Source organism: Balaenoptera physalus (assembly GCF_965194825.1).
Source record: "Balaenoptera physalus genome assembly, chromosome: 5".
Classification (NCBI taxonomy): domain Eukaryota; kingdom Metazoa; phylum Chordata; class Mammalia; order Artiodactyla; family Balaenopteridae; genus Balaenoptera; species Balaenoptera physalus.
The window spans coordinates 121,273,299-121,290,728 of record NC_138884.1 but is presented as its reverse complement, the minus strand read 5'-3'; the positions used below and the strand labels follow the sequence as shown (position 1 = coordinate 121,290,728).

The following is a 17,430-nucleotide window of genomic DNA, read 5'->3' as shown; positions in this document are numbered from 1 at the left end:
ATCACACCAGTCAGAATGGCCATTATCAAAAAATCTACAAACGATAAATCCTGGAGAGGGTGTGGAGGAAAGGGAACCCTCCTGTACTGTTGGTGGGAATGTAAATTGATACAGCCACTATGGAGAACAGTATGGAGATTCCTTAAAAAACTAGAAACAGAACTACTATATGACTGAGCAATCCCACTACTGGGCATATACCCTGAGAAAACCATAATTCAAAAAGATACACGTACCACAATGTTCATTGCAGCACTATTAACAATAACCAGGACATGGAAGCAACCTAAATGTCCTTCAACAGATGAATGGATAAAGAAGATGTGGCACATATATACAATGGAATATTACTCAGCCATAAAAAGACACCAAACTGAGTTATTTGTAATGAGGTGGATGGACCTAGAGGCTGTCATACAGAGTGAAGTTAAGTCAGAAAGAGAAAAACAAATATCATATGCTAACGCACATATATGGAATCTAAAAAAAACGGTACTGATGAACCTAGTGTCAGGACAGGAATAAAGATGCAGACATAGAGAACGGACTTGAGGGTACGGGGTTTGGGGCGGGGAGGGGAAGCTGGGATGAAATGAGAGAGCAACGCTGACATATATACACTACCAAATGTGAAATGGATGGCTCGTGGGAAGCTGCAGCATAGCACAGGGAGATCAGGTTGATGCTTTGTGATGACCTAGAGGGGTGGGATAGAGAGGGTGGGAGGGAGGCTCAAGAGGGAGGGGATATGGGGATATATGCATACATATACCTGATTTACTTTGTTGTACAGCAGAAACTAACACAACGTTGTAAAGCAATTATACTCCAATAAAGATATTTAAAAAATAAAATAAATAAAAATAAAAAGCATCCCTTAAATTACTATCACTGACTCACTGTTCTCCCAAGCTACTGGGTGATTGACATTCTTGCTTTATTTGCCTAAGTAAAGATGTGTTCATCTTCATCTCCAAAGGCTACAAAATTCACTCATTTATCATCCCCTTTCTTTTAAAGTTTGTTTTGTTTTGTTTTATTTATTTATTTATTTTTGCTTTCTAGAAGAAGTGATACACTTCCTCACCGCCCTCCTGTTCTCTTTGTGAACAACATGCGTTTTCCAAGAAGTTAAGTGAAACTAAGGATCCAGTTCGTGGCCACTGAACAGAGCAAAGGTAATTGCCCCCTATGAAATCAAAACTATCACGTTCATATAGCATTGTCATGTTGTAAACCGAGATTCTCAGAATTTCCACCACATCTGTTCTCTTCTGTTAAAAACTTCAGAAAGGGTAGTTCCTCTTGCCTCACTCTGCTGTTGTGTACACACTCTGTACTTTTGTGTTGCACGTAATATTTGGAGAGTGAAAGAGCGTTGAAAAAGAGGAAGAAGAGAGAACAGTGAGGTCTCCCACCTTAGGTGGAGCAATGGGAAGGAGAAAGACTATGTGCTTTTTCTGTCAATATGTTCTCATTGCCCATGCTGGTAGATTGACTCCCTTCAATCAGAATGCTTCTGAGACAATATAATCAGGTTTTTCTTACTCTCCATATTTCTATTGTTGGCAGCAACAGGAATGCAGTGTCCTTAAATAGGATTGGTGTTAGTGTAAATTCAATCCAAATAAAAACAATGCCTGCCTTTCTTGTTTCTGAGAAACTCAACACCACAGAGAAGTATGTTCTGTCTTTACAGTCTGGCCAGTCTGCAGATCACATGTGATCGATGACCCTTATTTTGTTGTATAATCCATCATATTTTATGACCACTGCTTTGATCCACTGAGCTAAGCAATCACAGAATATATAGATACAGCCTGTTAACCTTGTAACATTATTAGCCAAAGCATATCTATGTGTCCTATCTGCCATATATCAGAAACATTTTTATTTTAAAGATTACTTTCTATGGGCTTTGCTAGAAGCTGCTAACTCCCCTCCATCATTTGCTGAGCCTCAGCACTTCTGTCCATGACAAAATTCAGTAAATTACTCCTGAATTGTCATTGCTTTGTAATAATTACTATCGTTCTAGTTTACATGCTTGCTTTACTGAGATGATTTTTTTAAAGCATGTGATAACCATATTGAAATAGCATGGGGTGAGGAAGGAGATATGCATGCATACTGTTTCTTCTTCTTACTTTCTAAAAAGTCATATATGCCTTTATTATTCAAAGACTCTATTAAAGGTTAAATATAAAGGTTTTTATATAAGCTTTATATATATATATAAAGCATAAATATATATATATATATATATATATATATATATATATATATATATATATAGGAAGTTTGTAAGGCTTCAAGAACCTAACTTGAATGCATATATTTCGTTTTTAAAGATACTAAGTTCCCTAAGTGAATTAAATTACCTAGATATACCACTGTTGGATACAATTTTTTAAATTTATTTATTTTTGGCCACACTGCACAGCTTCTGGGATCTTAGCTCCCCGACCAGGGATTGAACCCATGCCCCCTGCATTGGAAGCATGGAGTCTTAACCACTGGACTGCCAGGGAGGTCCCTGGGTACTATTAGTCATAACTCAAAGCACTGCGTCTATTGAGCTAGTGTCAGGTGTCAAATCTGTGCTTTCTGAAGCTTATATGCAGCTGACTATTCTTTTGGGAGGTGTGATACATCTTACATCTGCTTTATCACTGTTGTTTTTGTTGCCTTTCTCTTATCATATGGCAACCTACTGTAAAGAACGCTTTTAGAGTTGTTAATATTGTCCTTTTAATTAAGGGTCTCCAGGAATTTGAGAGATAGAATTTAAGTCCACGAGAATTTATTCTAATTGGTTGCTGTCACTTCTTTTATGTGTAATCATTATGATTAACTATTAGTCTTACTGGATACTTAAAAATTCCCAGGTAATGTGATAAGCACTTACCATGCAATGTCTCACTCTACACACCAATTCTATGAATCTGGCACTATTAATAATAATAAAATATAATGTTTTGTATCACTGATGATATCTTTACCCCAATCCTTTCATTAGCCCAGTTTTCACAATTATAAAGTCCAAAGAGCTCTGAAAATCAAGAGTTTTTTTATATGTTCTAAGCAAACTAAGTTGTCAGTAACATCTGACCCGAACTGATAGGACTTTTTAAAAATAATTTTTATTTTTCTCACTAAAAAATATTGCTGCAGAAATATTACTGTTTGATTATAATGTGCTGCCCCAGAGCCCACTGTAGTTACTCAATAATACTCAATATTCGTACCATATTACCGTTCACAAATCTGAAAATTTCTGACTTCCAACATACAACGAGACACAAAGGTTTTAGGTAAGGATTGTAGACTTCTATTTCAAATTTTAGAGTTTGAAGAGTTTTAAAAATAAACTTCCTCATTGTGTACATTGTGTGCATGAGAAAAATGTGTGCATGAGAAAAATGTGTACATAAGAAAAATGAAGTAAGACAAAACTGACACTAAACTTCAGCGCAAAGTTTGTTTTTTACTATATCATACTGCTTCTTTTCTCTACTCCTAAGAATGAAACCTGACTTTCCCTAGCTACAAAATAGAGATAACAACAGTACCTATCTGATAATGTGAGCAGTTCATAAGCTAATGCGTAAGCAATTCTTGACACATAATAGCTCTGTGTGTCCCATCAAGAACATTAGTATCATTAGAGATAATACATTGAATGATTAACCTCTGTAATTTTCTTTGTCTGCACTTCCTTATATGTGGGTGGTATCCACATTACCATTAGGAATACTAGGAGAATGAAAGGGGGGAAAAATAGAAGTTAAGTTTTTGAAGTCCAGAATAGGCTTTTCATGCCTACACAATAAATTTGAAAGCCAAAATGTTTTGATTTGCAAGAGCCTGGTTGAAAAGGATTTTAGCAATAAAAACAGAAGGCAAGGAAAAAAGCAAACCACAACGTTTATGCTGTAACAATAGATTGGAAAGAGACTAGAGGGACGTCCAGAGGGCTCTGTCTCAATAAATTAGTACCCTAGGAGAGGAGTACTAAGATAGAAGGGGCAAGGCTCTGGAAGGGTGTCTTAAAGTCTGAGGTGAAGGCACTGAACTTGGGAAGACCATGTGAACAGAAAGGAATCAGATTGAACAGATGCTACCCACCACTACCACCATCACCCTAGTCAGAAGCCCAGCCAGTGCCTACAGGGTTCCCACCACCACCTGGCAGCCCTGCAGGTCTGCTGTGTCCTGCGTCCATGTTTTTGTTGTCCTTGTCTGCTGAGCATCTTCTATTGACAAAGGTGACCAAACATCCAGGTTTGCCCAGAATGTCCCAGGAATGTAAGTCTGTTGCTTATCTGCTTACACCTCTTATGCCAGCATAATTAATAACACCTTCTCTATTATTTATATTTTATAAGTGATAAAAATGTATGATCACTCTCCCCATTGATAACAGTCTGCCTTTCCACTGCCGATCATCCAGCAGAGTTAGCACCTGTTCATCTCTTGAGGTTTTTCTATCTTATCTCTACTGTTCCAAATAGACACACCCCTTTAAATGGCCCAGGACCCTTGCAGGGCCCCCTAAAGCAGAAGATGAGATCTTTGGCACTCAAAAATGGCATAATCAGCAGAGACCTTAAAACACAGTTGGGTGACACTGGACAGTGGTGACCACTTCTGTTTCACATCTCAATTGAAGTACAGATACCTTAGCATATTTCACTCCCTTCAGGGCTTAGCATCCTCCTTGTGCACATAGTATGTGCTCAACAAAGACTGATAAAACATTCTGATTGGAGGAACCCTCAATTTTATTATCAGTGCTGATGTAGCCAGGATGAGAAAGAGAAGAGAACTTGATATTGTTTTTAATTCTATAAATGCGTGTTTAAGGTACATGGTTGATATTACAGGAGGTCATCAATGTGTTTAATTTTTTATAAGTTTATGTTCTTCTAAATATTCTTCCAGCAGTAGGCAGAAATTTGGGGAGGGAGAATACTTAGTAGAAAAGAATAGTGATACTTTGAGTGTTTTTTCAACTTTTCTTTGTGACTGCTTTATCACAGGAATGTGATATATTCTTCCTAAATTTTAGATTGTCCCTTATCCATAGATAAATTATTATAAATATGCAGAACCTTGGCTTGAAGTTTGGGTGACTAAGGACTGTAATTTTGCTGTGGCTTTGAAGTTTCACAATGTGTTCAGAACTTTGAGTTCCAGAGCTCAGCTGCCATGAGGTGTTGTTTGAGAAGAAACCCAGCATCGTCGCTTAGGTTACACAAAACATTTGTTGGCAGCTTACTTCTCATTTAACTCAAAATTTGAGTTGTTTGATGCTTGGTGATTATCATTCCTGCAGTAGAATTTTTCAAAACAAATAATAAACATTAAAAAAATCTAACTTACCTCATAGAATTTTATATTCTTTTTTATTAATATTGTTTTTGTAAATTTAAATAAAGAATAAGGATCATTAGCAATCTTCTATGGCTTCCTGAATTAAATACATTCCTTCAGGGAAGATTAAGAAACCTTAATTTAGAATAGTCCTTCCAGTAAAGAAAGAAATTTTTAAAAAATTCATTAAAATGTTATAAAAATCAAACTCATTCTGAAAACCTGGCATAAAAAAGACCACAAATAACAAATGCTGGAGAGGGTGTGGAGAAAAGGGAACCCTTGTGCACTGTCAGTGGGAAAATAAATTGGTGCAGCCACCATGGAAAACAGTATGGAAGTTTCTCAAAAAACTAAAAATAGAACTACCATACGACCCAGCAATTCCACTGCTGGGTATACATCCAAAGAAAACAAAAACATTAATTCAAAAAGGTATATGGATTGGGTTGTTTGTTTTTTTTGATATTGAGCTACATGAGCTGCTTGTATATTTTGGAGATTAATCCTCTGTCAGTTGCTTTGTTTGCAAATATCTTCTCCCATTTTGAGGGTTGTCTTTTTGTCTTGTTTATGGTTTCCTTTGCTGTGCAAAAGCTTTTAAGTTTCATTAGGTCCCATTTGTTTATTTTTGTTTTTATTTCCGTTTCTCTAGGAGGTGGGTCAAAAAGGATCTTGCTCTGATTTGGGATATGGGGATATATGTATACATATAGCTGATGCACTTTGTTATACAGCAGAAACTAACACAACACTGTGAAGCAATTATACTCCAATAAAGATGCTAAAAAAAAAAAAAGGTATATGCACTGCAGTATTCATAGTAGCATATTTACGATAGCCAAGATATGGAAGCAAACTAAGTGTCCATCAACAAATGAATGGAGACGATGTGGTGTGTGTATATATATATATATATATAGATATATATATATACAATGAAATACTACTCAGCCAAAAAATAATGAAATTTTGACATTTGCAACAACATGGATGGACTTGGAGTGTATTATACTTAGTGAAATAAGTCAGACAGAGAGAGACAAATACTGTATGATATCACTTATATGTGGAATCTGAAAAATAAAACAAACTAATAAATATAACAAAAAAGAAACAGACTCACAGATATAGAGAACAAACTAGTGGTTACCAGTGGGGAGGGGGAGGGGAGGGGCAAAATACAGGTAAGGGATTAAGAGGTACAAACAGCTATGTGTAATATAAATAAGCTATAAGGACATATTGTACAGCCCAGGGAATATAGCCAATATTTTATAATAACTATGAATGGAGTATAACCTTTAAAAGTTGTGAATTACTATGTTGCACATCTGAAATTTATTGTTAACCAACTATACCTCAATAAAAAAATGTAATGCAACTAATATTCAAGAAAGGAAATAAGTAGAGTTAAGTCTTTTGAGCTACCTTCCAAACTTGGTTACCTTTTTTCCTAACAGTTTTTTAGGGTTGGGTCCTCTAATCTTCATGAGCAACAAGGACATTTTAAGCATAGTGAATGGTTCAAGTACTAATATCTGCTACTCCAGGTAAACAGTTAAGAAGAACATAAGCCTCGATTCAGTATTTACTGATATAAAGGATTCTTGCCAGAATGGTGAGTTCAGGCAGGGTATTATAGATTTTTGGACTGCCCAGTGTAATCCGACTATGAATAGCAGGTGATAAATATACCAGAATAATACTGTCAGAAACAGAGTGGATAAGAATGGTTTTTTGATTCATGAAATTTCTACTAAAAATGTTGTATTACACAAAAAGTAACTACCTTAATCTTTTTTTTTTAACTGAACAAGTAATACAGAGATTTTGGCTTTAGATCATGCAGTATATTGATGCTTTAATGTACCCCCACTGCAAACAAACAGAAATGATAGTTGCAGTGTAAAAGTGGAAAACCCACGAGATGTATCAGGGCTTCAAACAATATAAGCATCTCCGTGGAGTTGATAAAGACACAAAGTAGTTGGCAGCAACTAAAGCTATTTGCTTATTGGGCTCTGGTTTTTGAAGGAATTAGCAACAAGTTCCTGGAGGTTAGAGCAAGGTCATGCTTTGGAAATTATTTTTTTAAACTCTGACTACTATTTCTGATTGTTTTATTATAGTTTTCTGTTTTTATTTTATGGTGATCATATCTTCTTGAATCTCTGAGTGTAATAATTAAAGGTTGTGTTGTCAGAATGTTTAATTTTTTATGGCTTTTTTTTTTGTTTCCCTAACTATTCTTATTTACTCACACTGTGCTTTTCTGTTTGTCTTGGATTTTCTCTTTTATGTTGCTTGTTTTCCTCATATTCCTGTTTGTCTTAGGTTGTCTGTTTAGCTCTAAGAATTTAGTACTGTGAGACTGGTGTGGGTTCCCACCAATGTTACTTTCAAATAGATATAAGTAGTGTGGTTTTCCTGTAATTCTCTCTGGAGTGGGAAATTGTACTGGAGCATTTGTGCTTGGGTGTTAAGGGCTAGATTTCAATTTAGAGTGAATGGGTAGGGAGCCAGTCAAATGCCAAAGAGGTGGAATTTACCTTGAATTGACATTCACATTAGATGCCTTTAAGTTCTCCTGCAAGGTTCTGTTCAGTTTTGAAGAAAAGAACCCCACAGGTTTTTGCAGGAGGGAAACTCTGGTTGCCTGTCTTCTGTAAATGGGGTGGAGGGAGGAGCATCTCTCCCCTCCAGTGAGGTAAAGATATTTTTCAGAATATCACATTTCAGAACGTTTAGCAGGGTACATTGTTTGAAAAGAATCTGGAATTTGAGTCTCCACCACTTGCCAGTTGGGTGATCTTGAGCAAATTAATTAAACTCATTATTTCAATTTTCTCATCTGTAAAGTGGGAGCGATGATTTCTTCCTTATAAAATTATATTGCAAAGATTATAATGTTTTATATATATAATATGTATCACAGAGGCAGACTAACCATTAGCTTAGCAAGTGTTCAGGGCATGAGCAAAATGGGGGCCCCCAAAAAGAGAAAAATAATTAGGTAAAAGTATTTAGTTTTTCAAAAGAAAATTATTCAGTTCATCATTTTGATTTAAAAAAAGCTTATTTGTATTTTCTTACACTTTTAGAAAATGCTTTTTGATACTTTGCTGTTGTCCTGTGTTGAATTACATATTGGAATGGCACCACAAACATCTCAGTGCTTAGTTACTTGAAGGATATTCATTTCCCTCTGGTTTCCTCCTCTCCCTCTGGTCTTCATCTGGGACCCCACCCAAATACATATACCCAATCATTTTACTAAATTAAGCATGCACAATTTTTTTTTATAATCAGTCATCAGTTTTATACACATCAGTGTATACATATCAATCCCAATTGCCCAATTCAGCACACCACCATCCCCACCCCACCGCGGTTTTCCCCCCTTGGTGTCCATACGTTTGTTCTCTACCTCTGTGTCTCAACTTCTGCCCTGCAAACCGGTTCTAGGTTCCACATACATGCGTTAATATACGATATTTGTTTTTCTCTTTCTGACTTACTTCACTCTGTATGACAGTCTCTATATGTGCAAATATTTAATACCTTTGTGCTGATATACTTAGGAGCTAGCTTTGGACTTATAGTGAATTTTCACCTTAAAATAATTCAAGACTATCTATTCCTATGGCTGTTTTGTTTGTTTATTTTTCACCTGGGTCCTTTCAGCTTACATTTTTCTATATTATTCAGTGTATCATCAGGCTCACAGAGCCTGGTGACTAACGGGCTTTTCTGGTCTGTTGTGTGAAAAAAGAAAAAACTATTCAAAAAAATTATAAAATCACAAATGCATAGGTGGTAAATTTAAAAAATATATAATGGTACTCACAGGTTTGCCGCTATTTGATATCCTCATTACGGAGTCAAATTGATGTACAGCAAAGCACACCAGGTAAGTGCTCATGGGAACAGACTTCTGGAAAGTTGTTCGATTCCATTTATCATCCACCGACTCTTCTTTCTATTGAAAGCAAAAGATAATCTTTTATTTATAAAAAGATCAATCATGGACAAGACAAACAAAAAATTACTCCAAACCTAGCTTTCCAGTCAGAAGTCCTTTGTCAAAGCTTAGGTGTAAAAAGAAATTTTACCTAACTGGTGATGTTGAAAAAAACTAGAGGAAAATTCATTTTATTTTTAGTACTGTGAAAGAGTGATTGAACTATATACCATATGAGGTTTCTCAGGGAGAAATACAACTTTGTGATATAAACTGGACAGGAGTTTATCTTTCTACATTAAACACACAATCCTGGCCATAATATTTGAGCAGGTACTATGGCCTCTTAATGAAGAAAAGGCTAGTGCTCAGTGCCTTGCACACAGGAAGAACTAAGCAGGTATTTGCTGATTTGACTATGTGCGAGAGGGCAATAGCTGTACCAGGCATAGCAGGATGTCATGTTGTCTTTTCCATCTCTGGTTGTCTCCATCTGAGACCCAGGGTATGGTCACTAAAGTCACTGCTTTGGTTACCATGGAGAGAGAGAAGGATTGCATTACTTCATGCAACTACTGACCCCATCTGTCTGGTTTTCTGTCCATGCCAGCTTTGCCTTCCTCTCTCAGCCAGTCATCAGTCCTAATACTTCATCCATGAATAGTTGCCTAACTCCTGCTACCCATTGTTTAAACATTTCCACATGCCCTGCAGCCACACAGTGAGGCACTCTACACTGGAAAGCTTTAAAAAAGGATTAAGAGAGGGAGGCTAGACTAGAACTTGATGCATCATCGACAAGGCAAGCATGTTATGTGCACATGCTTATAGAGAAGAGTTGGAGCCCCAGCAAAGTTACTCTATGATAAAAACCTAGTAGTAGTTTCGATCTCCTAAGGACCCAGATTATTCACCTTCTTCCAGGACTAGTTTCTGGAACTAGGTGAAAGTGAAGAAGTATATACTCTGCAAAACAAAAAGGTCATGTGAGGAAACCATAAACGGAGGTTAGTAAAGTTTGCATTCTTACTCCTCCCACCTTCATTTTCTCCGTTCCATGCCAAAAAATTCTGATGGCATTTTATTCTGATCCAGTCTTCTGGATTAGAGTGTCATAGTTTAGGTTTATCCTTTCCTCTTTCTTCTCCAATCAAAACCCAATTGCCCAGGTGTCTGACACCAGAAGAAAAGTTGATAAGCTTACACCAACAGTTTACTTTTTAACCTTCTTACAGCTTTGGTTTGCTTTTTCGAGGAATATTTGTAATTAAAGAGGATGAATTTCAGTGATGATAGTTCACATAGTGGATCAGAAAGATGGGAGATGTAATGTAGGCACAGTGCTTTTCTGGTATTAGGTAGGTGACAATTATATCTAAGGATGAGCTTCACCCTTTTACATGTCAAAGGTATAAGGAATAATAAACCTCAACCTTGAGGTAATGATGCTTTAGTTAACTGAGTTACCCATTCTGGAGATGAGGAGCAGTAACAGAGGAAAGAGTCATGTTAATAATTATACAAACAGAACTTATCGTAGCCTTTTTTTTTTTTTTTTAACATTTAATGAGTACTTCTTGTTCACTAGAATACCTATGGGCATGGTGTTTCCTGGAGTTGTGGCTATATTCCAATATTTAAGTGATGATTTTTTGTAGTAGCCCTATATTAAAAACTGGGTTTATATTCAACTGAAAACCAGTAATAGTAATTAGGCCCTTGAATATTTTAAAATCTGTAATTCCATTAGTTTGCCTTTAATTTGTCATGATTAGGGGCTTCTTTCATTTAAGCAGAACCCAGCTAATGTATGTCTACTGTATCCATTCTTGCTTAGAAAACCTAACATGGTGTTTTGACTGGAATGTGATATCTTGAATTAAAGATGTCTAGTACTCAAAGAAAAGAGATTGCCCAAATGTATTTTCAAGCCTCTAAATAAGCTATTAGAGCACATTTATTTTAGAATTCAGTAGGTTCTTTCATAGCAAAGCAGGTAATTTACCTGATATTATAAACAGACTATCTGCATAAATGAAAAAATTTAAAATACTCACCTCCACTGGCATATTTGAAAGTGCCTTATATTCTTTGGGGTGGACGATAGATATTGTATAAGTTGCCTTTTTGTTGGGCTCATCAAAACAAGGGAAGGATTTCCTGGCATCTGTTGGTTCATGATCAGTGGCTGCTATGCTCCTTAGAAATAAACACACAAACAAAATATATGTTGCCTCTGCTGATAGCCCCTATGTTTCTATTCCTATAGAAAAGAATCAGCTATGTAATTATAACTACTGCATTTCTTAAACTGAGTTTCCATCCAGAAAACTATCAAATAGTTGTCAAAGTCTTTCCTGGAATTGTTAGGTTAACAAATAAATGAAAATTCAGAAACTGCTTCAGATATTTTATATGAGTGGTTAGGTATTCTGTTGCCATAACTAAAAATCTGTGAACTCTAAATGAGCAAAAATCAATCCAATTCTGAGCTATCACTCTTTCCATCCTAAAGCCATCAAGCGACAAGTAGATAAACACGAAGCCAAACTCAAAGGCTTGCTTGTACCTGTCCTTGTGAATGTGAACAGCTGTGTCCTGTCACGGAGTAGAGGAGTGTATTCCAGAGTCCACAGCTCCTGTCCCTAATAGTACATTCTTTCTTACTTATGTTACACCAGGGACAAATCCCTTAGTTTTCATTTTCATGCAAAGTCAGCCCCTGAGCAATCTCCCAGTGAAGCAACCTTTGGCCAGGTTTAAAGTCCACTTTTGGAAAGAGACAGTATTCCTTTATGGCTCTAACTTAATGCTTATTAAGCTAAAATGTTAATGTTTAATGTTTCCATCATTTCAAAGTGGAAATATTTTTTTCTGAGTAATTGCTCAAAAAAAATCTGAATGTAAACTTTTTACATGTAGTTATATTACAGTAAGATATTGTACATTTGCTCATTAGAAGAGTAAGCGAGTAAAAAGTGTAAAAGGAAAGAAATGTTGACATATTCATTAATAATTTGTGTAAGGAAAGTATTTCATCCTTCAGAATTCTCAGAGACTAAGGAAGGTATTTCACAAAGAATAACAAATTGTTACATTGTTCATTGATCCAATAAATATTAATTGAACCCCTTCCTACACACACACACACATTTACCAGGCATTATTCTAGATTCTGAGGGAATAACAAAGAATAAACAAATAAATAAATAAGGAGAGTGATAAGAGCTATATAGAAAATAAAACAGGGGAAGCGACAGAGAATGACTCAGGAAAAGTGGTGAGCAATATTAGGTAGAGTAGTCAGGGACAATCTCTTGGAGTAGATGATGGTTTGCTGAGATCCGAATGATGAGAAAAACCCAGACAGGTGAAGATTAGGGAAAATATGTTTCCTTAACAGAGGGAACAGCAAGTGCACAGTCTCTAAAGTGGAAGAGAATTTAATATGGTTGAGGACCTGAAAGATGTCCAGTGTAGCTGAAGTACAGTGAACTGGAGGGACTAAGGGGTCAGCAGAGGCCATGGTAAGTGTCTTCATTTCATTTGGGTTCAAGGATGCATTATATACATTAACTTATCTAAAAAATAATATGTCATAGGTCAACATCCAACTACAAGAAATTAAAATATTTTTGAATTTCTTTTAAAAACCCTCTGGATACAAAAATTAGTTGTTAAAAACTCAGCCAAAAAAACTAATCTGTAAAAAATAAAACTGGAAAAGGGCTGTCTTTTAGGACGCTGTTGACTGAGGGGGACAACTTTCTGGGATGACTGAAAAAATCTATACCTTATGTATAGCTGGTTCATTTTGTTATAAAGTAGAAACTAACACACCATTGTAAAACAATTATACTCCAATAAAGATGTTAAAAAAAAAACTATACCTTTTTATGGGTGTGGTTAACAAAGATGTGTGCATTTGTCAAAATTCATTGAATTGTTCCCATTAGTTGTGTGCATTTAATGTATATAAATTTTACCTAAAAATAACTGTAAATCAATATTGAGCTCCAGTAAGTAGGTTTAGATTTGGATTGTTGCAGTGGCATGAGTTAACAGTTCAGAAACAATCTTCTCTGTATCCCAAGCTTGAGCAAATGAAAAAAAAATGAGGAGAACAGAAGGCAGGTTTCTCACAGCTGGGGAAGAGAGTTATAAACTTGTAAAAAAGGAAGACTAGACCTTGGTATTGAACTGTAACTGCAGGTTCAGTGTATATTCAATGATTTTTCACATACACATGTATCTATATATGTAAATGGATATAAAAATACACAGAGACATGTATTTCCTAGTTTTGTCTGCTGAACAGGACTAGAAGAAATGACAAGCTTGTAGCAATGAGCACAACTAGTTCCCATTACCACACTCCAATAAAAGGAACCAGAACTCTTCATAAAAATGGCTGATTCCAGTGCTGGATCGGAAAGGTCCAAAATGATCCTGGAACGTCTTGCTTTGCCAAAAAGTAAGGAAGTTTTCAAAGAATCATAAGAATAAGTTAAAAGGACACAAAAGCCAGCTTGAGGGGATTACCCCTGGCCAGATCTGGGGGGACATCAAAATAAGTAATGGAATTATAAACTACTGATTAAAATAAGAATCCATGATAAAACATATGAATAAATAAATAAGTGGGGCGAAGGAAAGCTCTTCTTTACAGTAGATTGCCTACTAATAATTTTAGGAGGAATGATGGCTTTAGAAAATCATCAGTGGGTGCCAAAACAAAGTGGATGGAAGTTTGTTGAGGAAAGGGGTATCTGAATAGTTTCAAACACTTTCTCTGAAAATTACTTACAAAGAAAAAAATTATAACTTTACAATGAAGAAAACTGTTGGATACCTCCTTAAGCAAGTAATCAAAGATCACTAATAATTGTACAAATCAACATAATGTGTCTCCTGATGTGACTTCGTGAGAGGGACTAAGTATCACTTCTGTGAAATTCCTGACAAAAATGCTTAACTTGCATTTTTAAATCATGAGGAAAATCAGACAAACTAAAACTGAGGGACATTCTCAAAATAACTGGCCTGTGCTCTTCAAAAATATCAAGGTTGTGAAAGACAAAGAAAGGCAAGGGACTGTTCCAGTTTAAAGGAGTCTAAAAAGGCATGACATTAAATGCATTGCATGAATCCAAACTGGACTGGGAAAAAAATACTGGGTTAACTGATGAAATTTGATTATGACTGTGGATTAGATTATTATCATATCAATGTTAAATGTTCTGATTCTGATAACTGTACTGTGGTTATGTTAGAAAATGTCCCTGTACTTAAGAAATATATACTGAATATGAAGAGGTAAAGGGAGACAATGTTTCAATATACTCTAAAGGTCGAGAGAGAGACAGAGACATGGGGTTGCTGGGGAGAGAGGAAATAGGACAGAATGTAAACAATTGGTAGTGTTCCTAGGAGTTCCTTGTATTGTTCTTGTAACTGTTCTGTTAAGTTTGAAATTATTTCAAAATAAAGTTACCCAAAAAGTCCCAGCCAAGAATTTATTCTTCAGTATTACTGATTAGTTTTTGTGATAACAGTTTAACTAATCAATTGAAGTTTCTAACACATGTAGACTGTAGTGAATTGCAAATGCATCAGAATATAAAGAAGCCTGTACGCTTCCCCAGTGTACTAAGGATTTATAAGAAGATCCATGAGGCTCCAACCCCATGTTTAGTCAGCTGCTTTTTTCTTTTGAATTCCTCTTGATTCTGATTTCTTCCCCAGGCAAAGGAAGAGGAAAGGTCACTCTCTGCAAGAATGTTTCAGTTTAGTCACACCTCAGAAATAAGCCAGATAACTAATTTGGGAATATGAGTGTGATTAACAGACAAAAAGGGACAAATTGACAATAATACAATAATAGTAGGGGACTTGATCACACCACTTACATCAATGGACAGTCATCCAGATAGAATCATCAGATAGAAAACCATTAAGAAATCAGTGGTCTTAAATGACACATTAGATCAGTTGGACTTAATATGTATCTACAGGACATTCCATCCAAAAACAGCAGAATACACATTCTTTTCAAGAGCCCATGCAACATTCTCCAGGATAGATTGTATGCTAGGCCACAAAACAAGTCTCAACAAATTTAAGAGGATAAGAATTATATCAAGCATTTTTTCTGACTACAGTGGTATGAAAGTAGAAATCATTTACAGGAAGAAAAACAGGAAAAACACAAACAGGTGGAGACTAAACAACATGCTACTAAAAAACCAATGGGTCAATCAAGAAATCAAAGAGGAAATCAGAAAATACCTTGAGACAAATGGAAATAAAAACATAACTATCCAAAATCTATGGGATGCCTCAAAAGCAGTTTTAAGAGAGAAATTTATAGCAACACAGGCTTACCTCAAGAAACAAGAAAAGTCTCACATAAATAACCTAATCTACCAACTAAAAGACTTAGAAAAAGAACAAACAGAGCCCAAAGTCAGCAGAAAGAAGGAAATAATAAAGATCAGAAAGGAAATAAATAGACACTGAAAAAAAATAGAAAAGATCAATAAAACCAAGAGCTGTTTTTTTGGAAAGATAAACAAACTTTATAAGTGTTTAGCCAGGCTCACCAAGAAAAAAGAGAGAGGACCCAAATTAACAAAATAAGAAATGAGAGAGGAGAAATTACAACCAATATAGCAGAGATTAAAAAAAATAAGAGAATATTATGAACAGCAATAAAGCAATAACTTAGACAACCTAGAAGAAATGGATAAATTTCTAGAGACATAAAATCTTCGAAGACTGCATCAGGAAGAAATAGACAATCTGAACAGACCAATCTAAAAAAAACTCCTATCAAACAAAAGTCCAGGACCAGACAGCATCACAGGGGAATTCTACCAAACATATAGAGAAGAGCTAATATCTATCCTTCTCAAACTATTCTAAAAAAATTGAAGAGGAGGGAACACTTCCAAATTCACTCCACGAGGCCACCATTACTCTGATACTGAAAGTAGGCAAAAATACTACAAAAAAAGAAAATTACTAACCAATATCTCTGATGAATATAGATATAAAAATCCTTAATGAAATAACAGCAAACTGAATTCAACAATATATAAAAAGGATCAGACACCATGATCAAGTAGGATTTATTCCAGGGATGCAGTGATGGTTCAAGATCTACAAATCAATCAATGTGATACACCACATTAACAACAGGAAACATAAAAATCACATGATTATCTCAATAGCTGTAGGAAAAGCATTTAACAAAATTCAACATCCACTCATGATAAAAACTCTCACTGAAGTTGGTATAAAGGGAACATATCTCAACATAATAAAACCCATACATGACAAACCCACAGCTAACATCATACTCAGTGGTGGAAAGCTGAAAGCTTTTCGTCTAAAATCAGGAACAAGACAAGGATGCCCATTCTTGTCAATTATTTACATAGTATTGGAGATCCTAGCCACAGCAATCATACAAGAAGAGAAAACAAAAGGCATCCAAATAAGAAAGAAATAAGTAAAATTGTCATTATTTGCATGATACTATATATAGAAAACCCTAAAGTCTCCACTAAAAAACTGTTAGAACTAATAAATGAAGTCAGTAAACTTGCAAGATACAAGATTAGTATACAGAAATCTGTTGCTTTTCTATACACTAATAATGAACCAAAAGAAAGATAAAGCAAGAAAATAATCCTGTTTAAAATCACATCAAAAAGAATAAAATACCTAGGAATAAACTTAACCAAGGAGGTGAGAAACCTATACTCTGAAAAGTATAAGACATTGATGAAGGAAATTGAAGGTGATGCAAAGAAATGGAAAGATATCCTAGGTTCATGGATTAGAAGAATTGATACTGTTAAAATGTCCACACTACCCAAAGCAATCTACAGATTTAATGCAATCCCTATCAAAATACTTGTGACATTTCTCACAGAACTGGAACAAATAATCCTGAAATTCATATGGAACCACAAAAGACCCCAATTTTCCAAAGCAATCTTGAGAAAATAGAACAAAGCTGGAGATATCACTCTCTGGCTTCAGACTATACTACAAAGCTACAGTAACCAAAACAGTATGATACT

The 17,430-nt window shown here is 35.5% G+C and overlaps 1 protein-coding gene and 1 long non-coding RNA gene across 2 annotated transcripts in view; one reads left to right on the top strand and one right to left on the bottom strand.

The window, feature by feature from the left end:
- LOC309661403 overlaps positions 1-17,430 on the top strand; it is a 225,917-nt gene that overhangs the window by 23,833 nt on the left and 184,654 nt on the right. The gene's annotated exons all lie outside the window — the stretch shown is intronic.
- The window catches only part of ENPEP (glutamyl aminopeptidase), a 105,049-nt gene that overhangs the window by 78,800 nt on the left and 8,819 nt on the right, over positions 1-17,430 (bottom strand). The window contains exons 2-3 of the mRNA XM_082462775.1: positions 11,398-11,539; positions 9,227-9,358 (exon numbers count right to left, since the gene is read on the bottom strand). Of these exons, the coding sequence (XP_082318901.1) occupies positions 9,227-9,358; positions 11,398-11,539 (274 nt within the window). The remainder of the gene's footprint in view (positions 1-9,226; positions 9,359-11,397; positions 11,540-17,430) is intronic.